At 47.6% G+C, this 25,275-nt stretch overlaps 1 protein-coding gene across 3 annotated transcripts in view; it reads left to right on the forward strand.

Annotated features, from left to right (window-relative positions):
- CTIF (cap binding complex dependent translation initiation factor) overlaps positions 1-25,275 on the forward strand; it is a 145,083-nt gene that overhangs the window by 76,284 nt on the left and 43,524 nt on the right. For all 3 annotated transcript variants that reach the window (XM_041461661.1, XM_041461663.1, XM_041461664.1), the window contains 2 exons: positions 861-937; positions 24,768-25,209. In XM_041461661.1, the coding sequence (XP_041317595.1) occupies positions 861-937; positions 24,768-25,209 (519 nt within the window). The remainder of the gene's footprint in view (positions 1-860; positions 938-24,767; positions 25,210-25,275) is intronic.

Genomic DNA, 25,275 nt, shown 5'->3' on the forward strand with positions numbered 1-25,275 from the left:
GTCACCTCGTTCCAACTCCCCTGCCATGGCAGGGACACCTTCCACTGTCCCAGGCTGCTCTGAGCCCCATCCAGCCTGGCCTTGGACACTGCCAGGGATCCAGGGGCAGCCACAGCTGCTCTGGGCACCCTGTGCCAGGGCCTCAGCACCCTCACATTAACGACTTCCTTCCTAATTACTAGTAAAACATTTCTGCCTAGTATCTCATCTAAATCTGCCCTCCTTCATCTTGGGCTTGGGCAAATCCTTGTCACCTCAGTTTTTTGCTGTAAGGTGGATCCCACCTGTCCCTGCTGCAGGGGTGGCATAGCCATCTCATTCATGGTGGGCTGGCTCAGTGAGGTGCTTCTGATGTGGTTGTTCCCTTCCTGCTGGGGTGAGGGCACAGCCCAGCAGATGTACCAGCTGTGGCTCCTACTGGTTTCCCCAGGCATCCTCAAAATTATGCTGAGCATCTTCCCTTACAAACATTTTTTCAGCTGGCATTTGGATAAATACACAAAGGAAGCAGTTCTGGGAAATTGGATGGCTTAGTGTGTCATGTGTGAAGTGGATGAATTCCTTGTGCATCATGTGTATGGGATTTATACATATGTGATCCAGTCATTTGCCCTGTGTGGTTTCTTCTATACAGAAATTGCAGATAACTTTATTCCCTGCTCCTTGCAATGGCCCTGAGAGGTACAACACATCTGTGGATTTTCAGACCTGCTTTTTTGGGGTCTGGGATGTTGTAAGGATGTTTGGGACGCTGCTTCTTTTACCATGCTAATGTGCTGGGTATCCAGCTCTGTCTCACTCTCACCCCTTCCATGCTGATGCCTCCTGGAGCTGATGGCTGCTTTTCCCTCTGTTTACAGGGTTACCATCCGTTGCCTCATGAAGCTGAAATCGCACACACCAAAAAACTGTTCAGAAGGAGGAGAAACGACCGGAGGTAAGTGAACTCTCTTCAATGTTTGGGGTTTTTTTAAATCTTTTCTTTGTTGCACACCTTCCTCAACCACCTCGTGGTGAGTCTTTGGACAGTGCTGCTGTTCAGCAGTGTTAATGCATAAACTCTTATGTCAGCAGTAACATCCTGAAAATATTTTGGTATGTGTTCTGCATTGATCCAGGAGTGCGTTAAGGACCTTCTCTTGAATTTATTCCTGCATAGCCAGATCCCCCCACTTGTACTCAAAGAGACAGCTGGCAATCTGTTGTCTGTAAAAGCTCGAGTCCTTGGGATTTGCTTCCTCTTTTTCTACTAAAAATCAATATTTGCTGAGTTTCAGGGCTGCCTGGAAAATGGGTATGGTTTGGTTCAGAGGGGGTCACAGCCAGCCTCAGGTGTCTGTGGGAAGGAGGGGATGTGCTGTGCAGGCAGCCGAATTCCTGTGGCATTGGTGATTTCAATCCACTGAGTTAATTTAATCGAGTCAATTGGATATTTAATTGTGTAAAATGTATATTCAATTATATGAGGGCATCTAAAGTCCTTGATGGGAATCGTGACTATGGTTAAATGTGAAAAGAAGTGAGGAATAAGGGAATTAGTTGTACATGCAGATTTATTTCTGCTGACTCGTTCTGATGCAGTTGAGACAACACACCCAGGGCAATAAAGCAGTTCTAAAACCACGACTTTGAAAGATGATTGAACATGAAAAAAAGTGTCCAGTGCTTTCTCCTGGAATAAACTGTAGTCTGTGCCTGACCTGTCACAAAGGGCATTTTTGGTGAAGTCCTGCAGACATCTTGGAGTGTGTTCTCAAATCTCGGCATCACTTCTTGTCTCACGAAAAGCTAGAAAGTAGTTAACTCTGTGTGGTTTGATTTTCCTAAACTTCACTGAGGGACCAAAAAAAGAGCTAAAAACAGTCTTCTCAGGCAACCTAGAAACATTCTTCTGTGGGCAGGATGGTTTGTCAGCAGCAAACTCTGTTTCCTCTCCTTTTGGGGACTCCCTCCGTTTTAGCTGTACACGATTCAGAAAGCCTGTCTAGTCTTGTTATTCGAGGTGGGTGGGAAAAGGTCTCATTTCAGCTGGGTTGCAGCCCTGTGATCTCCAAAACATGGCTACAACCAAGTCTGCTGTGTTGCAGGACTGAGCTAGATGGGCTTAACTGGAGCACTGGGCTGGGCTCCTCTCAGGAACCACAGTGGAGTTTAGAGAGTCCTGTTCCCATCTCTGGCCTTCTTCTGCCATACAGAGTGCTTGATGCTTTGGGAGAGGAGACCCTCAGGGACAAGAGGTCTTCTGCCTGGAGCCCCATGCCCAAGGCTGTGATGAACCATGGAGCTGTTTGTTGGTTCTTCTCTCCCATCCAAAAATCTTGCCAGTTGGAAGGATGGGAGGGAACACCACAGATGTGCATGTCTGTTACTTTTTTCTTTCTGGTCCCTTCAGATAAGCCATCAGCAGACAGAAGCATTCAGTCCTCCAGGGCATCCCTGCCTCCTGCACAGATGGCAAGGAGAGACAGCAAAAGAAACTGCCTTGGGCTGGGGTTGGAAGATCACAGGGTGAGATACAGCCCTGGTCAATAGCACTGGGATAATGTCCTAGGGGAAGAGAAAACAGCCTTAAAATCCAATTGATCTGGCATCATTCTGGAGGAGTTGCCCGGTCATTTCAGCCCTAAGCAGTCACAAATGAAATAAAATGGAAAGAGCAGAGGGTATGCACTTTTGCCCAAGTCCTCCACAGTGCTATCAAATCCTAGCCAGAAAACCACATTTATCTCAATTTCAAAAAGCTGAGAGGCCTGAGTACAGGGAGCTGGAGTGAAAAAGCAGTTTTTTAAGTAATTATTTAAAAGGAAAAGACATGGTTCCCATCCCCTTCCTTCACCTTTCCCTCCCCATGCCACTTGTTTTGCTGCTGGAGGTTTTCAGTGTCCCCTTGTCTCTGTGGTGCATTTGGGACTGGGAGGGGAGGTTTAGTCCTTTTAGTGTCACTTGAGTTGCTCCAAGAGAGCATTTTCTTCTTAAAATTGATTTCTAGCAGTGAGTTAGCTCTCAGAATGTTTATTTTATGTGGAAAGCATGACAGAAATAGGGGAAGAAAAGGGCAGGAATGGGGAGGGGGGGAAAGGGAATAGGAAAAAACCCAGATTGTATCAGAACACAGACCACAAAGCTGTTTACATTTTATTGCAGTGCTATTATCTTAATGTCCCAGGCATCAGTCTGGGGCAGAAAAGCTCCATTCCAGAGCTGGTGGAGCCACACAGGTGATATAAAAATTCCTCAGGGTGAGGTTTTATGTTGGGCAAAAGAGTCGGGAGTAATGGGATTTTTGTTTAAAACATCGCCTGGATATGGAGAGAGTCAAAATTGCAAGAGTGTGGATGGGACATCAGAGGCAGCGAGGCTGAGAAGAAGTCTGGCAGGGCCATTTGGTGTTGCATGGGTTGGGAAGGGGCTGGGAAGCAGCTCTGGATGCCTGGACCCAAGGGAGAAAGGTCTGGTTTCCTAGAAGGGAATTGGTAGCAGCCAAAGATGGAAGTAGGGCTGGCATGCAATGGATTTGCAAGAAGAGAAGAGGTTGTCCCACTAAGTTGTTTGGAAGCAGGTGTGGCCCCAAAGTCCTGGGCACACCTGGGTCTGGTTTTCATGGGACAGCTTTTCCTCTTCTCCTGAAACTGGTGGATCCTGGAGCAGCACCCTGGGCCCCACAGGTGATGCCTGCATGGGGTTTATGGGTTCTTCCTGCCCAGCACTTGGCTCATCCAAGGCAATCCTGGTGACCATGCTGGGCATCCTCCTGCCAGGAGCAGGTGTCACCCTCACAAGTGGCCATCCAGCTTGGGTGGAAGTGTCAACCCCCCGTTTGACCTCTGCTCAATGCACAGGTCCAGCTGGCCTTGCCTGGCTGGAGGTGACCTTTGGGTTGGTTGAAGCTTTATATAACACAGGTATTACCAAAAAAAAAGCCAGTAAAGAAGACTGGTACACAGAAATCTGCCTCTTTTTTTTCCCAACTGGTCTAATAAATGGCACTGATTCCCTCCTAGAGTGTATGTGGGCTTCTCTGGCCTCCCTGACAGTGACATGCAGGTGGGGACAGTGTTGGGCTAGAGAAGCACCTTTTGTTTCACGTGCAGAACAACGCTGATGTCCGGCCCTGCTATAAATAGTGCCTGTCCCTGCTTCCTTCCCATCACCTTTCCTCGGGAAATGCTGGCCCTGTGCTGTGGAGGAGCACAGCTCACCTACCCTGAGGTCTCTGCCACACACCTTTCTCTCCCTTCAGGAGAAGCTACCCCCAGGGAGTGACCCACAGCTCTCTCCTTCCATATTTTTGTGTTCCCCAGTAATTTTCTTCCATTTTTGTGGGTGCCTTATCCTTCAGAGTCTTCAAGGCCAGGTTGGATGAGGCTCTGAGGAACCTGGCCTAGTGGAAGATGTCCCTGTTTCTGGAGCTGAATGGTCTTCAAGGTTCCTTTGAAGCCAAATCATTCTGGGATCCTATGATTTTCCATGGTTGCATGCTTCATTTGTTGCATAAGATAGGCATGAAGAGTGAATTAGATGTCATTAAAAAAACTGGGCACATTTTCTATCACAGCAGTCAACATCAGAGCCACATATGCTGGTGGGTTTGGTTGCACATTTGGTGCTGTAAAAGCCTGCAGGAGGGGGTGAGATCCTTCCTGCAAAGAGCTTATGATCAGAGCTGTAGAGGTATCACTCCCCACCTCTCCTGGCAGAAATCCTGCAGCCAGTGTCCTCTCTGTGGCTTAGAGTCAGGAGGTGTGACTGCCACCTCCTGATGAGGGTGGTGGAGGGCGTCACTGCTTGCTGGGATCGTGGAAGGAGAGCAGCACAGGCAGGTGTTTTCATGCCATGTCCAAAGGCTGCTTAGTTTGACTTTCCAAGGGCAGCCACCTCTAGGCAAGGACGGAGTTTTTCTAGGTGGTGGCACGACCTCTCCTGCAAGAAGATACTGTGGAATGTGGGGCACAACAGACCCATTTCTCAAGTCCCCTCCTCAAACCTTTCAACCCAGTGCCTCTCTGCTAACATAGCACAAGCTGTGTGGAATGTGATTTCCTTGGACAGGTGAGCTCTGAGTTTGGCCCCTTGTTCTTCAAAAAGTTCCCAAACCCCTTGTTTTTTAAGCATTACAAGCTGACTTTGTGTTGCCTAAGGTTCCTTCAATGCCCATGGCCTCCTGGTGATGTGTTTGGGATGGAGAATCCATCTGACCAAATTCTTTGGCCTGGAAATGCATGGAAATACATGGACAGTGGCTTGCCCCAGCCTTGTAGGAACAATAAAAAACATTGCATGTTCAGATAGGCTTTACAGGGAATATATGGATTTGAAATATATGGAATTGCAATAGGACAGGTGGTGTTGTACCTACTTCTTGGTCTTCTGATTAACAGTACTGAAATAGTTCTGTGTCACTTGAGGAAGGAGGCAGTTTTCCTGATGATCAGGAAAGGGTTTTTGGGGAAGTCTTAAAAAGTTTGCACCCTTGAAATCAAATTGATCCAAAATCTTGTTGGATTCAAAAGACAGATCAGGCTGGGTAGCTTAGCAAAAGCAAATGCTTGGGTGTGCACAGATGCTGGTTGTTACCTCATGGGTCTTTTGGTTGTCCTTGTCTGGGGGCAAGAAGAGGAAAGGATGGCAGAGAGAGCAACCCCATGTCCTGGAGAGGATGGAGTAAAAGCCCAAGAGTTAATCAATACCCTCTTCACAAAAGGCCCCTGAATTCCTTTTATCTGTAGAAAAAGTGGGAATCTCTTGTGCTTCTTCTGTGCAGCTGATGTGTCTTCAGGCTTTGAGGTGACCAAAGCCATGAGGGGCTGCCCTGCCTCTCCCAGCCAGGATTGTTGGGGATCACAACCAGCCTCAGGTGAAGGACCATCACCTTTAGCTGTGACTGAGCTTTGTGTCATCTCCTCCTTCTCCTGTTGGATGAGGTTTTAAGAGGGGTGTTTCTGCACTTGGGAAGTTCGTCCTCCATAAAACCCCTCTGTGGGGAGCTGCAGCAGAAGGCTGCACATGTCCTTTTAGCATGCCCAAAATACTTAAAGATTTCAAGAACAGGATTACAGAAATGTCCCCAAGTTTTCTCTAGCATTGTCTGACTTGATTTACTTCCTTGCATTAACTTGGCTTTGCACTTAAATGATCAGGAAAAAACAGTCTGGATTATTTTTTTCTGTGTGTATGTGTTTTCTGGACTTAATTAGATTCAGAGCTGAGGGAGGCAGAAATATCCTCCTTCCCTGGAGAGCCCCGGGTGGCTGTCAGGGACGGTTTCCTCTTCCTGAAGCAGGAGGGTTGTGTAAGCACCATGACCCTCCTGCTGACGCCCACGCCACGCACTGGGTTATCTGGGGTGAGCACACTGAGTGGGCATCCCTGTCCCAACTCCCCTGCCAGGGCCTCCACTGCTGAGAAACCTCCTGGGGCTCATCCCAGCCCAGCCATGTGGGTCTTCAAGGAGGTGGTTCTGCCCAGGGACAGCCCAAAGGATGGTCATGGTGGGCTCAGGGCCAGGCAGGGAAGGTCCCATATCCGCTGGCGGCTCCACTGAGGAGCGTAGGCAAGCTGTGATATATTTCTTTTCCCATTATATTTAATTTTACAGATCCTCGGGGACACTCAACCACCTACAGTGATTAGTTCGACTGATTAAGCTGCTTTTCCTCTTGTGACAAACTCCTTTTGTGAAGGGTTTTCAATAGCCACGCTGCTCGGGACATTGTTCCTGTACAATTTCCTTTCAAAACACCATAAAGGCACTCTGCCGCTTCACCCTGTCGTAAAACACCACAGGAATCAGCTTGGCCCAGCTTGCTCCTTCAAGGGCAAGATCTCCTCATTCAGGGGCAAGATACAGGCTCGGGTGGGAGTTGAAGGACCACGTGGTGCTGGAGTGAGATGGAGCCATGAGCAGGGGGGATTTAAGATGAGATAAGATGGAAAGCAAAAGTTTTCTGTCTTTTTTTTTTTTTCCTTCTGTTTGTTAGTGAGAGGATCCAGAGTCACCCAGGGAAGTGAAGGATAAATAAACTTGAGAGCACAGAGAAGGAAATGCTGCTTCACACGTGTCAGCTGATTCAGCCTTGCCTGGCAGAGGCTGGGGGTGGATGCAGCTACTGTCAAGGTACCCAGGGGTACAAGGTGCACAGGCAGAAGGGCAGTTGCTGCTGAAGAACGCTCCTGTGAACAGCAAGTGGATAAAACTGGTCATTTAATTAAGACTGGGAGTCAGAGGAAGGTCTGATTGCCACTAAGGGAGTAACAGGAGGGAACTGGAGGCACTTGCAGCGGCACAGTCATTCCTCCCTGTGTTTGTAGTTACTCCCTTGCCCTCTCATGGGGTTTTTGGGTAAGACCTGTTGTCATTTGGATCTGGTTGGTCCAGGAGCTTCCCTCTAGGTAAGGTGTGGTGATGGAGCAGGGCAGAGATGGTATTGGGAAGGGTCAAGCAGGAGCCCTTTTGACCTGCACAGCCGTGCTGGGCAGACGTGGGTGCATCACCCTGCCCCACTGCCCTTCCTTCCAGGAGCGGAGGAGAAGGCTCTGCCAAGGGTCACAGCACAGAGACTCCACTCCTGGGGGAGGAGGTTGTTAAGAACAAAGCCTGCACTGGGCTCACCATTGAAGGAGTAATCCTCAAATCACTAAAAAGCCACCTCCTGACATCCAGTGGACATGCAGCTGGTGTGACTCAGCCATGGGTGGAGCTGCTGGGCAGCACTGCAGCTGCTTGTCAGGAGGGAACACTTGGAGGTGAAGTCTGGAGGTTCTGTGGCTCCATCAACACCTTTTGCTGCCTTTAACCATGGCTTGGTGAGCAGGACACAGCATGGCAAAGGGCAGTGGCTTTAAACTGCCAGAGGGCAGGATTAGATTAGGTATTGAGAAGAGTTCTTGACTGTGAGGGTGGGCAGGCCCTGGCACAGGGTGCCCAGAGCAGCTGTGGCTGCCCCTGGCAGTGTCCAAGGCCAGGTTGGACAGGGCTTGGAGCAACCTGGGATAGTGAAAGGTGTCCCTGCCCATGGCAGGGATGGAGCAAGATAAGCTTTAAGGTCCCTTCCAACTGAACCCATTCTAGGATTCTGTGATATCCCCATGCAGTAATCTGAACCCTGGTACCTGCAGGGCACAGATGATTCAACAGCTCTGCAAAAGCCATCTGAAGTTCAGCCAAATTTATATCTAGCGTCAGTCCAGCTTATCTAAGAGTGAGTCACCTGCTCCGGCACCATCCCCAGAGCTGCACACGTAGGGTCCTCCCATCATCCAAACGGTCCATGTAAAACACCAGGAGCACTGAGGTGGAGCAGTTGGTATTTAGCATCCACTGGGGGATTTGTTCTGCCTGTCACTCATTTCTCAAGCTGTGGCAGGCTGAGGTTCTCCACCCAGCTGCTCTCATTTCTGGTGTTGTGGGCAGCTCTGAGGCCTTATGTGCTTGGGGGCATCAGTGAAAATATGCCCAGCCATGTTTCACCCCCAAGGGCAGGTGGGGTGGCCACCATTCTGCTGGCAGAGCACACCACAGAAGGGGTGCTGTGCTCACAGCTCCTTTCCTGATGCTGGCAACAGCCAAAAGGATTGTGCATTTTATGCATGTGCGAGGATAAAGCACTTCTGTAAGTCAGAGAGCTCTTTGGGCTTGACACTAAAGGCAAGAGAAAGACAAACCTCTGTGAGTTTGACAGGACATGGTGCTCATGAGCACGATGTCAGGGCATGTGTGTCCATTGCTGTTCTCCATATCTGATCTGTCCTCCTTGTGTTCCTAGCTAAAGACCCATGCAGAAGGGTTAAAAGATACCCATCTAAGCAAATTTTATCCTTTCCTTTCATTGTTCCTTTCTTTCTAATGCCAGGAGGCAGTGGCAGGAGCAAGCCGGGTGCATTTCCCAGCTGCAGGGTTGCCACCTCTCTATTGAATAGCTTTGTCATTACATAAAAACTCTAAAACACAAGACCTTTAATACCCTTTTTTCTTCACAGTCTTGGTGACTGAAGTGACTCCTGTCCTTCAGACTAAATTTAACCCAAATAGCCAAGCCACCGAGACTTCTGCAGGTTGTTTTTATCCATCTCTGTCACTGCTTGAAAGACTTTGTGTACCACCAGCGAAGCATGTTACTGTTACGAAACCTATTAGAAATTTATGGCCTGCTGGATAGGTTCAGGGTCCTGTGACGTTACTTCACTGAAAGCAAAACAATTGCTCCAGCAAAAAAACCCAGAACTTCAGCGTGTGGCTGTGGTGGAGGCTATGGTGGAGGTGGTTTTTATGAAAACTCAGTATTTTCTAGGTATCTTTTTACTGTGTGGTATCAGGGGCTAGTCTGGAGGTCAATGAGTTGTTGTCACTGATGGCTCTTCACAACTGCTCCAGGCCAGGTTTGGAGCAGCCTGGTCTGGTGAAAGGTGTCGCTGCCCATGGCAGAGGTGGAAAAATGTGATCTTGAAAGTCCCTTCCAATCCAAATCACTGTGTGATTCTGTAATTTTTGTGAGCATTTTGGAGTGAACAGGAGCTCATGGTGGCTCTACAACTGTGGAGAAGGTTAGGAGAGCAGCCACTCTTAAATCCAAGGCTTTGCAGGGAACGTGGGAGTCCTTATTCAGTGCTCACCTTTATCAGACACTGCTTCTCCTCCATGATCACAGGTGCTATTTCAGGTGCCCTAGCTTGTCTCAAACTCCATACAAGGAGCTGTCAGACACCAGGCCTTATGATACCAGCACCAAAATGGCTGGAAGCCAAACAAGATGCTGTAAGGCATCTCCAGTGTCACTGCCAGCTGGATCCCACTGCCTGTGTCCATAACTACGTTGACAGATATGAACAGCAGGTCCAACTTCTCATTGTGCTCAGAGGGGATGTGCTCAGTGGACTTTGGAGGATGCTTCTCCCCCACATAAGAAAAGTTAGCCAGTTCATCTTATAGAGAACATATTTCCTTGCTTTATTTTGCCTTCCTATGTTGACCAGAACCAAGGAAGTCTGAAAAACAAAGAGATGTGGGAGGAGTTGAGCCAAAACACCTCACACTGGAGGGAGTGCTGGGACGAGGATTTTTTTCTGGTCTCTCTTCAGCAAAAACAGGCACTTGAGACTGGGCATCCCAGTCTCAGCTGGGATGGAGACTTTCATTAGAAGGGCATGTAGTGGTAGGACAAAGAGGAATGAGTTCACACTGGCAGAGGGCAGGGTTGGGTGGACTGTTGGAAGGAATTGTTCCCAGTGAGGGTGGGGAGATGCTGGCACAAGCTGCCAGAGAAGCTGTGTCTGCCCCATCCCTGGAAATGTCCATGGCCAGGCTGGACAGGGCTTGGAGCACCCTGGGGTAGTGGAAGGGGTCCCTGCCATGGCATGGGGTGTAATGAGATGGTCTGTAAGGTCCCTTCCAACCCAAGCCCTGAGTTGCATGGTGAAGTAAGTACCTGCACCCTTGTTCTTTTTCTTACCTCTTTTGAGACCAAATATAACTGAACACATCAATCACAAAGCATACAGTGAATTAAAAGAGACAGGTGAGATAGGAGAGAGGCAATGGTGACACTTCTGAGGTCAAACTGGCTTGGTGCTGCTGACGAGCAGGATTCAACACCAGTCACTGGTCTCTCAGCAGCCTGTGTGAGGTGTGTAGCAACCTTTTCTTGCTCTTGTTTTTTTCATAAACAGGTGTCAGCAGAACTGTTGTCATCACAGGTGGAAAGGTTTAGCCCTGAGCCCCTTAAAGGCTACAACCCCCATCTCACTGTCACATCAGTTATCAACTTACATCTTCTGCCAGAAGAGGTAGCATCTTCTTTCTTCTGGTGGGTGGATGTCCACTTGATTCATCTGGTATGTCCTAAGGTCTGAGGAGACCCCTAGAGTGGTTATCAGGGGATTCATAGCTGGGGTGCTTTTTGCACATTTCAGGCAAAACATGACCCAAGCCTTTGGAGTTGAGAGGGATTTTGGGAAATTGGTTGATGAGCTGTGCCTCAGCTGTGTTTTGGATGTTTATGTGTTCCCTTAGATTTGGTCCTGAGTGTAAAGATTAAATAAATGTATGTTCTGAGACGTGTTAGGGATACACGAAATCATGAGAGGATTGGTAACTGGCTTTAAGGCAGTGTGATTTATAGTCCTATTCAAAGGACTTTAAAGCTATTTTTCTAGTTTGTGTTTGAAGGACATTACTAATTCATTTTATGTGAAAATCTGTTCCTCTGCATTCATTTTTACCTAATTCTGTGTTCTCAGGCATCATCTTCTTTTCTGCTGTTTCCTTTCTGATAAAAAAATGGCTTTCCCTCTGGTTTCCCTTCCTTCATCTTGCACTGAGAGTTTAAAGATACACATAACCAAGCTGTCCCAGCATTTTGTCTCACAAGATTTTTTTTCCCAGTGGAACTTAACGAAAATAAGTCTCCACACTTCTTCCCACAAGGATCCCATTGGCAAGGCAAGAGGTTGGGATGCATCCTTTTAGGGCCAAGTAGTTCTTGTACTGGAAAGATAAAGCGTATCCTAGCCATCACTCAGGAGTGTGACATGCAAGGTATTTGTTTAGAAACTCTTTACAATCAGCTGACAGCCCATATTCATGCAGTTTTCATGCTGTCTTGAAGGGGTTGCACTGCTTCCAGAGCCAGTCCATTCGTGGTCAGTGCTAAGGCTCCTCTCACAAATAAAAATAGTCACAGGAGCGGCTCTCACCCCAGGTTTGAAGATTTCAAGTTGTACTGGGTGAAGGCGAAGGTGAACGTGTTTTACAGCTGGCATGAATGTGTCGGTTTTAAGGCTGTGAAATTTTGGAAGAGCCTTAGAAACCCATTCCCAGAGGTCAACAGGACAAAGCTCTCCTGCTGAGCGAGTGAATAGAAATGAGTTCATAATTACAGAGTATAGTAGCTTTTTCACCATTTTAATTGAGGTTTTTCAGAAAGGAAGAGAACTTAAAACAATACAGAAATGTCTTTTGTTCTTTCAGGGCCATTTGGTGAGGGCTTTGCAGTGAGAGGAGAGGATGTTTATTAAAAACAACGATATCAAGATGTTATTTTAGGGCCGAAGGGTCTTTCCTAACTGGAACAAAATTAAATGCTTGAGATGAACTGGTTACTCTCTGAAAATTAGCACTGAGCTAAGTGATTTGCAGCACATTGCTGAACTTCTGTTGGAACAGAAGAAAGAGAGAGGAAGGGAAGGAATTGAAGAAGTTGAAACACTCCTTTCCTTCTCAGTAGGATTTCCAAATCAAATTAATTAGGTTTAACAGCACATGGGTCTGAACCCTTGAAGCAGCATCTGGAAGTCAGTGATTTATCCTCATCCTTATGCTCCTGTCTTGTCCATGCCCTCCTGGGAGATGGTGAGGCTTAATGGAGGGGACTTTGGGGGTGCAGAGGGAACACCCCAACCCCAACAGGGGTGTCACAGCCATCCGTGCTGAGCAGGCTGTGGGGGTGTTGAGCCAGCATAGTGGTAGCTGTGAAAAGCTGCCTCTTCTCCAAGAGAAGCAAATGCAGGAGCGATATTTTTTTTTTTTTCTTTTTAAGGACAAAAGTGAGCCTGGTGGTGTACTTGCCTGCAATGGAAAATAGCATCTAGATAGGCCATAGTGTTTAGAATGTACGATGTAAGAAACTCTTCTGAGCAGCTGAAAGCACCTAGGCAGAGATGTTAAAATAAGAGGTGCCGTTCTGCCTAATATTTAGAAACTTTCAACCAGAGATGAAGGGCAGGTCATGTTTTCAGGAACAAATGCAGTAAAGGGTGCATCTCCAAAAGGAATCACAGAATAGTTTGGGTTGGAAGGAACCTTGAAAATCACCTCATTCCAACCCCATGCCATGGGCAGGGACACTTCCCACTATCCCAGGTTGTTCCAAGCCCCATCCAACACTAGCTTTGGACACTTCCAGGAATCCAGGGGCAGCCACAGCTGCTCTGGGCACCCTGTGCCAGGGTCTCCCCACTCTCACAGCCAGTCATTTCTTCCTAATACCTAATATAAATATCTTCTCCTTTAATTTCAAATTATTCCCCCTTGTCCTAATCATAGAATATGTCAAAAATAGAGGAATCCCATAAGGATCATCAAGCCCAACTCTGCTTCTCACAGAACTGCCTAAAACTAAACCACACGACGAAGAAAGATGCGCCAGCTGAAGCTGAGCCTCCTCAAGAACAAGATGAAGAGCTCCTTCTTGTAGTTCTGGTCCTTTGTGATAAGTCTCCTCAAGGAAATGAGTGTTCATAGTCACGGCAGTCCCAGCAGCGGGTGCTTGCCCTGCCTGCCCGAGCAGAGCTGGCAGTGGCAGCGCCGCAGCCGTGGGACTGGCAGGAGGCAGTTTAGAGACAGATCATCATTTTGGTTTGATTTTCTGCAACGTCGCTGGCAGTTATTACACTAAATTAATTCTCAGGTCCACGGAGGACAATACCAACCCAGCAGTTTGTTCCTGGCAGGGCTCAGCTGGGTGACTGCCTTACCGCGGCCTAATGGATTACAGGCGCGCGAGCGGGGCGGACGTGTTGTCCTTCCAGCTGGGACATCACTGCCCTTATCTTGTGTTTGCCATGCCATCCTGCATCCTTAACTTACAGTTAGATGTGCTGGAGCTGGACAGAAGGGCCGTAGGAGCAAGAGGAGAGCGAGGTGTGGTGGGCCATGCTAGGCTGCCTAGCTTGGTGGCCAGCAGTGGACACCAGGAAGAGGGTGAGAGGATCATGCAATGCTGCTTCCCAGCAGGGCTCTCCCTTCTTAATGGTTGGACTTGATGATCTTAAGGTTTCTTTTCCTTGTAAGTATTGAATGGCTGCAATAAAATCTCTACAGAGCCTTCCCCAGGCTGAGCAACCCCAACTCTCTAAGCCTTTCCTCAGAGGAGAGATGGTCCAGAACACTCCAGGCGATTTCTGACTCTCCCCCTGGGACATCTTGGTCATCTTCACAGAATCCTAGGACATCTTGGTTTGGGAGGAACTTTAAATATCATCCTGTTCCACTCCCCTTCCATTGGCAGGGATGCTTTCCACTGTCCCAGGTTGCTCTAAGCTCCATCCAACCTGGCCTTGGACACTTCCAGGAATCCAGGGGCAGCCACAGGTGTTCTGGGAAGCCTGTGCCAGGGCCTCCCAATCCTCACAGGAAGAATTTCTTCCTAGCATCTGATCTAAATCTCCCTTCTTTAAGTTTAAAACCGTCCCCCCTTGTCCTATCCCTACCTGCCTCTGTAAAATGTCACTCTCTCTTGTTTTTATAAGCACTATTTAAGTACTGGAAGTCAGCAGTGAGGTCTTCCTGGAGCCTCATTTCCCCAGGTGAACATCCCCAGTTTCCCCAACCTGTCTCCAGAGCAGAGGGGCTCCAGCCCTCAGAGCATCTCCATGGCCTCTTCTGGACTCAGTCCAGAAGGTCCATGTCTTTGGTATTGCGTGTATTGGTGTTGCTTTGGTAGCTGATGGTGTGATTTATTTATTTTTAGTCAACATTTGAGGAAGGTCTTCATTGTGGGTGCAGGCGTGGGGTGTAGGATGGGTCACAGAGAAAGAATGCAAGAGCCATCCCCAGGGCAGACAGCCAGAGAGACGGACAACAAAACACTCATCAGTGTTTCACCAACCTCAAGGTGCCTTTTGGCAGAGGATTGCTCTCAGCATCTCCCCTTTGGCTGTGAGGAAGCTGAGGTGAAAAGGTGGAAAGAGTCTGTAGCTGGACCTTGCCCCACCACCGACCTTGCAGTGAACCTGTGGCCACCAGGTCCTCCAGTGAGTGAGCCCTGCCACCCATGAGCCTGCACTGCAGGGTTTCTCTCAGTGCCACACAGTGCAAAGCACGGCTGACTACGTGATGCTCTGTCAGCCAGCCAGAATTGAGGGAAGGAAATACAGCGGCAGGTTCCTCTGCACTAGGAAACTGATCTGTTGTTGAAATGGCTTTCTCTTTGGTGGAGTGCTTCCGGCACGGCTCCTCGGCACCGCAAATGGATTTATCCATCTACGCCTTGTTTTCCAGCCTGAGTTCATGGAGGTGTTGTCAGCAGTTGGTTGCTGGAGTGAATATGAGGTGAAATAACTTGTTTCTTTCTCTTGCTTACCATCCTGAAGTATAAATGTGCCACCGCCTTGGGGTGAGCACCCAGGGCTTGGTGCTGCCATGTTGCTCCCCAAAGTATCTGGCAACTGAGCTCAGAGATCAGGGCAAGCATAGATTGATACTTACAGTGGGTATAAATGAAAGGATTTATGGCACCCCCTGTCTCAAACGATGTCATTCAATGAAACCTGGCCCGTTTGAAGAAGCCCAGCAGCACTTCAGCGGTGTGGTCGCGTGGTTTGGATGGTGACTTCCATTTTTTGCCCATGGCAAGTAGCCACCCTCTCAGCAAAAGAGCATCTTCCACCCACTCCCTCTCCCTGCAAGCCCAAGCTGGGGACGTTGGCCCCAGGGACCTGGGAGGGAGCAACAAGCTGAAGCTCTGCAGGGCCTCCTGGCATGGTTAGTGTGTGAAGAAGTTGCCAGCTTAAGTTGTTTGGGCTCTTGTTGCAGAAACAATATGTCTGTCTGACCCCAGCTAGCAACTGATGTTTGCAAAATAAAGAAGTCAAGGCACTGGAAATACTTTCCATTCCGGCTCTTGTCTCAGCCCAAAATATTAGTATTAAAAATATTGCATCTATTATATGCAGCTAATATCTCTGCTGGCACATAAATCACCCAGGGATTTTTCATCTCCATATTAAAAAAAAAAAAAAAAAGTAACTGTGCTCTATTTTTGGTTATTTGTTAACTGTTTTGTTTCCATTTATTCCTACTACAGCCACAGCAGTCTGTCTCCAAGGGACCATCTGTGGGAAAGAGAGTCCCTAGATTGATTCAGAAGGTGTCAGGGTCATTGACAGGCATGAAGGCGCTGAGTCTCTGCTCTTTCTCTGATAATGTCTTTATTTAGCGTGACAGCCTCCAGGGCATGAGTGGACAACAGGCTTCTTTCTTTCGTTTAAACTAACATTGCTCCAGCCATTCTCAGCATTGTGCAGATGCTATGGATCTTCCCGATTTCCTGGTTAAAGCTGGGGGTGCAGGTCCCCAAGCAGCAAGGGCCAACAGCTATGTGACATCAGAGCTGCAGGAGGTGGCCCAGATGTGTGCCTCCCCCCAGGCAGTGTGTTCCCGTCCAAACTGACGAGTGAAAACTCATCCAAGAGAAATGAACTTTTGGGAGTGAATCAGACCCTGGCACAGCTTAGCAATTCTGTGGGAGTGTTAGGGGTAGCATGAGAGAGGATTCAGGAGTGGGGTCAGGAGCAGAGAACTCTCTTGTTGAAGGTGACCCTGCTCATTGCAGAGGAGGCTGGCTAAATGACCTGTAAAAGGCCCTTTCCATCTCAAACCATGTATAATTCTATTAACTCCTCTTTTGACAGTGGGACAGAGTTAAGTAAACATTCAGGAAACAGCTTAGGATTGTCACTGGATTGCAATAAATCAATTTCTGGATCAATCCTGCCTCCCAAATCTCTACATTAAATGCTATAGGCTGCTGCATCTTGTTTAAAGAATTTAGTTTAATGTGCTTGATAAAGGATTCTGGCTCACCTAAGTCCAAAGCATCTCTGCAGCTTGGGTTGATGTTTTACTGGATCCCTCTGTTCGGAAGTAATTGCTCGCCATTGACTTTGGGTCATCTCATATGTCTGGACAGCTGTCAGGAGATCCTGTCAAATCTTGCCTTAGCTCCTATAGGAAAGACATTTATTTCTTCACTAGAAAGCAATGGTATAAATAGGATATGGAAAAAAAAAAAAGCCCTGGGATGTCTCCTTGCTGCAGGTCAAAGAGGCACAGGGGTCTAAAGGAAGACAGCTGAACACAAAGGCAGCAGGTGGGGGCTCATTGTACTATTTAGGATGTGTCTTGGGGGACAGAGCACAGAGGATGGTGGTGGGCTGTGTCTGTGCATCTTGGCGTGGGTTTAAAGTTTATATCTCTTGGAGGATTATCAGATCTCGGGTTAACTGATCAGCCTGGGTGTATTTTTAAAGGAGGCAGCCTGGAGTCTGAAGTATAAGCTCTTTTATTGCAAAGTAGTAAAAAATGATTCCATATTCATTCAAGCCACATTCTTACCAGTAGTCCGGGATCCATTTGTGTTTGGGAAACATTGTGTACTGTGGTCGTGTCTTAATTTAAACTGTTTTGTCTAAACTGGACTCAGTTCCTTGTCACTGTGTTTTCCGATAGTTTTTGTGTAATTTTTGCAATCTTGTTTACAGTACACTGAGAATCCAGCAACGTAATTCCAAGTAATGTAGTTTACGAAGAGAGTAATTTCCAAGCAATTTCTACATTAAGTCACAGCAGTGATGTCTACACCAGTCACAGCAGTCAGCCTTGAAGTCCAGGAGGTGCCTTCCTAGCTGGTTGCCCGCTCTGTGCAACACGGGCCTCTATCTTGACATCCCTCATGATTTGTGGGAGATCCAGCAAAGCATTAAAAGAGCTGTTTCAGAGCTATCTCACATGCCATCTGTACTTGGGATATCTTTCCCAAGCTGCTGTTGCAAAACAGCTCCTTAAATTCCTCCTGAAGATTCATTTCCATGAAGCTTGGAAGAAAATAGCTGACTCAGGCAGCCTGTGCAGCCAAGCACTGCAGAGTGTGAGGGCTGTCCCTGGGCTTCAGCAGCAGTGAGGATTGCTTTTCAGTGCTTTTGAGTCAATCCCAAGGGGTGTTGTGCCATGTCCACTCAGCCCAGAAGTGCTGTCTGTGTTCCTGCAACACAGTCTGCAGGCTGGTGGGCCTGTGAATGGGGTGGGAGAAGTTGGTCATTCGTCCATTTGCGTGTGAGTCAGTGGGAATTTTGGATGTACAGACACAAAATCAGACTAATACAATGGTTTGGGTTCAAAGGAACCTTTAAAGCTCATCCAGTCCCATCCCCTGCCATGGTTAGGGACATCTTCCTCTAGACCATGGTTGCTCAGAGCCCTGTCCAACCTGGCCTTGAATGTTCCTGGGGGAAGGGCTTCCACCAGCTCTCTGAGCAGCCTGTGCTGGTGTTTTACAACCATCATTGTGAAAATCAGCGCTACCATGTTGGTTTATAGTGATTCTAATTATGCTGTAGAGAACCAAGTGAAATCATCTCTAGCAAACAAAGGCACATGTGGTGTCCAGGCCCAAAGGAAGGGTTGTCAGCAGTGATTGTACCTTAGGACCAAGGTGGTGACAAAGAGCATTGTGCCCATGTAGGCAACTCACATGAGGGTTTCATAATGCTTTTCCCAGCAGCCAGAGACTCTGAGCCTCATCACAAACATCTCCCCCCTCACAGCATTGTTTTGGTTGGCTGTGCTTGTCTTCTGGCATTCATTGTATGTTTGTGAAGATGCATACGTGTAAGACTTAAAGTATGCACTTCATCTCAGCTGTTCAAAGATGGTTTTAAATCTTGATCACCACCATTTTTACAGGTGGACTTTCTATACTTCCAGAATGCTGTGTCTGTCCAGATGACGTGGGCTCAGTCTAGCAGTTGGGGTGGTCTCTACCCCTGGTGACAGAAAGGCATGAAAGAAGTGTGAATAATTTAATTTTTGTTTTCAGGAGTGAACATGACATCTTGTTCCCTTCTCATCTGAGAAAAATGCAAACAAAAATGAAACTGGAGCCAAGTGAAACCAGTTTGAGAAAGAAAGCCAAAGGGAAAACACAACACAAATCCTGTGTTCTTCATCCTTGGAGCTGGTGGTTATTGCTTTCTGTGGGGTTTTGAGGTTTTTGATTAAATTGTGTGGAACCATCAAGCTTATTCGAATGTTTCCCATTCTCAGCTGTAGCAAGGATAGAAAATGGCCAGGGCTGGGCTGTGATGTTCTCTGCATCAAAGCAGTGCTGAGTTACCATTATCCATGCATGTGAAACATCAGAGTGCCTTTCATGGAGGTAGTCTTGCTGAGGAGTACTTCTGGGGGAAGTTAGGCCTCTAAAATAGAAATTCAGAACTTTTTCCTCATTATATCAGTAACAATATTCCCCAGACATCTTGGTACCTACCTCTTGGTAGTTTTAGATGCTATAAAATTCCATCCCATCCTAAGCAGGATCCTTCAGTCCCTCCAGTTTGGACCACAACATCTCTTTAAATGCTCACAAGCCAGTGATGATGGGTGTTTCTGACCACAGCAGTACTGCCCTATTCTCTCCAGCAGTGCCTGCTTCAGGATACCAGTCCAGTTGTTTGTGGTCTGGCTGGAATATGCTTAGTTCAGAAAGACTAGGCCTGGAGACATGAGTTTGTGCAGGAGATGTTTCAGAGGATTTTGCTTTTTCCTGCCTTTCCCTCCTCAGGCTGAGTTTCCTGGGCAGCTAGCTAGTACAGCCAGAAGTAGCCCACATGCTTAATTGGGAATTTTACTGTTTTGGTGGTGACTCTAAGAGGGCCCCTTCTTAATTTCCCTCCCTTAATGGAAAATTGTGTTGAGATTTTCAGAAAGAAGGTGAGAGAGGTGGCCTGATATCCCACAGTGATTCCCACCAGTCCTCCATTTGCAGGAGAAGCTGCTGAGCTCCTTGGGGATGCTCTGCTCCCCCAGCCTTGAGGGGTGTCATGGATAAGAGGGATCTGGGGTCATTATGGGAATGGCAGGTCCCACAGAGTCCATTCCTGCAGTAGATCCTGGAAGTGTTCCAGGCCAGGCTGGATGGGGCTTGGAGCACCCTGATGTAGCGGAAGGTGTCCCTTGCCATGGCAGGGAGGTGGAATGAAATGATATTTAATGTCCCTTCCAAACCAAACCAATGATTCTGTGATCTTAATCCATCATTTGCAACAACCATTGCTAATTAGCTGCAGGCATTTTAATAGCAAAGCTGGTCATGAGATACTTCCAAGACTTAGCATTATATGCTGATCCTCACACAGACATGATACCCTGCCCAAGCAGACAAAAGGGTGCAGGGAAACTTACTGCCTGTCAAATGCAGTGAGGGATGTGTTCACTCAAGCATCAGAAGGATGCAAGGAGTGGAGAAGGTTGCCTGAATGTCTGCAAGTCCATATTAGCTGTTAATTTCTGGGTGGCCATGGCTATGCCCACCAGGTATTCTGCTCTGCACAAAAGCAGGACTATATCAGAATTTCAGCTCTGCAAGGAGCTTATGGTGTCCTGGAGGGTTTGTGTCATGGCTGAAATTGAGGGCATTTACCCAGTCAGTTCTCCAAAGGCAGGAACCAGCATTTGCAGAGACCTGGTCCCTCAGTCCCAGGATGGGATTTCAGTCTGTTTGGCCATACAAGGTGCTCTGTGTCGTGGGGGTAAGTGTCTTAAGTGCCACTGGAAATGTATAGAATTTCAGAATTGTTTAGGTGGGAAAACACCTCTTTGACCATCAAGTCCAACCATTCTCCCAGCACTGTCCAGCCCACCGCTGACCCATGTCCCCAGATGCCACATCCACACAGCTTTTAAATCTCTCTAGGGATGGGGACTCCACCACTGCCTTGGGCAGCTGTGCCGGGGTGTGACATCCTTTTCGATTAAGGAATTTTCCCAATATCCAATCCAAACCTCACCTGGCACAGCTTGAGGCCATTTCTTCTTGTCCTGTCCCTTGTTCCCCGAGAAAAGAGCCCAATGCCCACCTGGCTGCATCCTCCTGTCAGATCCAAAAGGTCCCTCCTGAGCCTCCTTTTCTCCAGGCGGAGCCTCCTGAGCTCCCTCAGCTGCCCTTCATGGGACCAGTGCTCTTATGTGCCTGCTCACCTCTCCGTGTTTGTAGGAATTGCTTACCCAGATCTCTGTGCAGCCACCAGGAGAATGCAGCCCCACATTGTCCTCCAGCTCCCCGCATGCCAGACAAATGGTGGGGGCTCTCAAAAGACTCATCTCGCTCATGGGGATATGGGCAAGGCTGACAGGACAGAGCAACTGTGTTTTAGACCACAGCTGTCCACGTGTCTAGAGTTATTTTCCCCAGACTTGTGCCTTCCTGCTCCTTTCCTTGGGAGCAAAACAATGTAGTAAAAACTTAGAGGAATCATGTAATTCTGAGCACGTAGGCTGGTAATCACCGAGACAGCTGAAGCTTTAGATTTGTTTGCGTAGGTTTCTCCGACAGAACAGACATTTGTCAGATCTAAATTCTGTTGAAAGGTATCTCATTTAGTTAATTAAATAAAAAATGGGTGGAGAAACAATAGCAGAAGCAATACCATCCTATTTCCAGCTTGGCAGCCCTGACTGTCTCCCCTTGGTTTTTAGTACTTTTGCAATTTCTTTGTGACTCTCAATGCTTCTTTAGTTTCCATTTTGTCCTATGGCCAAATCCCACTGAAGTCAGGGGGAGTTTTGAACTGAATTGGAATTTGGCCTTTGAAGTGAAAATAGTTATTTAATGTTAAATTGAGTCAAGAGATAAGAAATCATTGTACTGCCCAGATGCTTTTTCTTGTAGCTGAATTATGGTTCCCTGCAAGGCACTGCATCCTTATGGCTCGGGATGAGCAGAGGGGGACAGAGGAATGATTTCCCAGTAACTACAGCATTTTTCTGGGGTGAATTCTTGCTTTACTTAGAGGTGTTGCTCTGTGATTCAAGCTTCAGCTTCCTCCCTTCAGCATCTCAGACCTAAAGCCTGGGTTGGGAGGTGCCTTTGGGTGCTTTCCTGCCCTGGTTCCCTGGGCTTGGCACATCACCCCAAGGCACCATCTTGGGACATCACCTGAAGCTGTCACCTGAGTACCTACAGTGCTGCCTTTGAACAGGAACAAGGTTGTTTCCAACAGCCACAGTGGGAGTGTGGCACGACACCCAGATCCCCATTTTGTCCTTTCCTGGGGCTCTCTGTGTTCCCAGAACCTTGGTCACACCTGAGGGCAAGCATGGGTCGTCCCTCCCATGCTTTGAGATGCTGTGCACTCAAGAAAGTTTTAAGATGTGAGCCCTGTTCTCCCTGCTTTGGCTCTTCTTCCCTGCAGATCCTATTTCTTTTTGGCTTTTCTTCTTCACTGGGGTGTTGGGAAGATAAAAGCACACAACGAGTCTTTGCCTGAATGCTGGATGATTGTCTAGACCCCTGACTGCTGCCAAGTCACAGACATTGCTCCTTATTTGCCATTCTCCTTCCTTTGCCTTTTATTTCTTGCAATTTTTTTCCCAAAACTTTTTTAACTCTGGTGCTTTCACCCTTTGGCCAGTGACTGCAGAGCTTTGGTCCATGTTTGCTCTGCTCCTTGCCATGGGACATCACCTTTTAGCTGTCCTGTGGAGGGGCAGGGCTGTCTGCTCTCCCCCATCCTATTGCAACAGCCCCAAAATGAGCAATCTTGCACATTGCGCACTGGCTTAACTAGGTGGTTTTTTTAATCTTAAACCTTTTTTTCATTCATAGCCCTTAAACATTAAAGGTTTGGCTTATAAAATGTCTTTTTAAAAAAAACTGTCCTTGTGTGCATGACTTGCTGGAATTTATGGCCAAGTTTGGTTCCCAGCTCATTTCCAGGCATCTTCCCTTGCTTCTGAAGTGATAGCCATGTCTTTGTGCAATTTCTGTAACTTCTGTGCAATATTTACAAATTAAATAAAGTAGCAAGCTGACTGGCTTATAAGCCGAGACTTGAAATGCAACCAAACAGTTAAACTCAGATGTCTGAGAGAAGAGCAAAACCATGGAAAGCAAAACTCTTGTACACTTGGGCCTGTGAGGGCTTAGTACCAGATAAGGTTTTTATCTAACTTTTATTTTGACATTCCCCTTTTAATAAGCATTGCTCTTTACAAAGCGGTTTATGTGATTGCATTACTGAGAGGAAACAAAGAAATGCCAGGAAAACTTGATGTGGAGAATCTGTACTCATAAAATGCTCGTAGGCTCCAGCAAACAGGAAAGCTTTTTGCATCTGCGTTTTGTTTTTTTTTTTTTCCTTTTTTTTTTTTTAAATTCCCTGCCATTCAGTTTGCAAGGGGAAAAAAAAAAAAAAACAAAAAAAAAAAACCACACACTGAATATCTCAGAAAACCGGATCTGGTGGTCTGAGAGTAAACACGAATTCCTTCCAGTGCCATGAACAAGCCTCTTCGTCCTGCATTTGTTAAACACAAGCTCTCACTCTTTATGGTTAAAAGCCAGTTGGCCTCAGAAGATAGGTTTTGACTCCTGGGGATGCCAAGGAATACAGATTCCGTGGGCAGATGGCTTTGGCAGGCAGGGTTGGAGACTGCTGACCATTGAAATGTATTTGTGAATGGTTGCTTCCTTCATCCGAGCTCCCTTAGCTGAGCAGTGCCAATGGTGAAAATAAAACTAATTGCTGTGGGATGGGTTTAAAGTAAACACTGCTATCTATCCACACTGGGGTGGGGGTTTGGGATAAGGAGTGAGGCTGGCCCGTGGTTTTATCATGGCCACAGAACCAATATGGAGACAAACCACTGTGGTCACCATGGCGCTCAAAGTTGTTTCCTTGTTTTTGGGGCTGATACTGGGGAGATGTCCTGTGTCACCCTCTAGCACTGATCCCAGCAGCCTTGTAAAGGCCAGGCATCAAAACACCCCACAGGCTCTCAGAGCCAAGACCAATATCAAAGAAGCAGCAGGCCAGGGATGCCAGCATGCTTAGGCTGGCCATGCTTAAGACCCAGCCCTGGAGAAGGCAGCCAGTGCCAGGACCATCTCCATCTTAGGTGCGTCCTGGATGATGGCATTCCGGCTCTGCCCTCTCCACTGGGGACAGCCACGCTGCAGCCTGTTTGGAAATCTGAGATGCCTGAGACTGCCAAAGCATTTCTTCCATTCAACTGTTGTTTTTTTGGGGATTTGCCATCTCGGCTACCGGTTACAGCCAGCACTCAGGGGCTTGCTCATTCTTTCTGAGATGTTGTAGTCTCTCGAGTAAACCCTTTGAGGGCAGTTCCTCCTCTCTGTGGCTGTTGGATTTCCACGTTATCCATTTGGAGCCCTCTACACATAGGCCTCTCTCTGGAGGTTATGTTCCTGGGTGCCATGCTCTCCATGCTGCCAAAGCCAAGTAAGGTCTTCTTTTCATCCATGCGTGTGTCCTGTCCAGGTGTAGCAGTGCTGAAGGATATGTATAAAATAAGGCCAAACAAAACCGCTTGGTGTGGGCAGATTACCACTTTACTTAGTATCTTGCTTCTTAGTTATTTTTTTCCCACTTGGAAATCCCTGATACACTTAAACTAGCTCACTGTAAACCCGTGCAGCAGCGTGCCATGTTGGCAGGCAAGAGGAGAAGGTGGCACTGTAGGTCAGGTGTATCAGAAGCTCTGAAGCCTTCAGAAAAAAAATCTCCTGGTATTTCTTGCCTACCTGACTTGCTGCTGCTGTTTTTCCTGGTTAGTGTGGAAGTAACACAGAAACCTGTGAGAATTTAACACAAAAAACAGGGAGAATTTTTCCTGGGAACCAAAGTCATGTTGTCCAACTTCACAAAAACTTTCACCAGAAATATGACTGTCACTGAGAGAAATTTAGAGGCATGAGTTGTTAGATGACAAGAATTGCCTCCCCATTTGTGGTCCCCTGCCAAGGGCCAAGCTGTTTGGTGGAACAGATGTGTTGGCCCAACAGAACCACAAAGGAATGAGTGAACTTCCTTTGACTTTCTTCCACATTTTTTTTAATGCACTGTCATTCAGTTTGCAAAATAAAAAACTAACTAAACAACCAAACCAAAAAACCTATTTGGTTTCCAGCTAACAGGAGTTAAAATCTTCTATTTTCTGTGGACAGCTGACTTCTCAATGACTTTCTTTGACTTTCCAGGCGACAGCAGAGACTTCCCAGCGGGAACAAGTCTCAGCAGCACACGGATCATCAGCAGGGTGGCACCAAGCATAACAGGGACCACCAGAAACTCTACCAAGGAGGCCAGGCCCCTCACTCCTCGGGCAGGACGGGCCACCACGGCTACAGCCAGAACCGGAGATGGCACCACAACCAGAAGCACTCGCCCAACGACAAAGAAACGCACAGAAACGCCAAAGAGACTGAGAACCTGAAAATCGAGGACAGCCCCGCGTGCACAGCGCACGCCCCCGCGGAGGCGCCGCGGGGCCCCGAGGCCGCGGAGAAGCCGTGCCAGCAGAGCGTCCCCGAGCCCGAGACCAAGCGGAAAGAAAGCGTCCCCGAGCGCGCTGGGGACAGGCCCAAGATCAATTTGCTTCAGTCTTCTAAAGACAGGCTGAGGAGGAGACTAAAAGAAAAGGTATTATTTCTTGGGTTTCTCATTTTCTGAGGGTCTGGCCGATGGCCGTTCTCCATACAAAGGGTG

The sequence above is a fragment of the Pyrgilauda ruficollis genome, unplaced genomic scaffold, assembly GCF_017590135.1.
Source record: "Pyrgilauda ruficollis isolate IOZ18807 unplaced genomic scaffold, ASM1759013v1 scaffold150, whole genome shotgun sequence".
NCBI classification, from domain to species: Eukaryota; Metazoa; Chordata; class Aves; order Passeriformes; family Passeridae; genus Pyrgilauda; species Pyrgilauda ruficollis.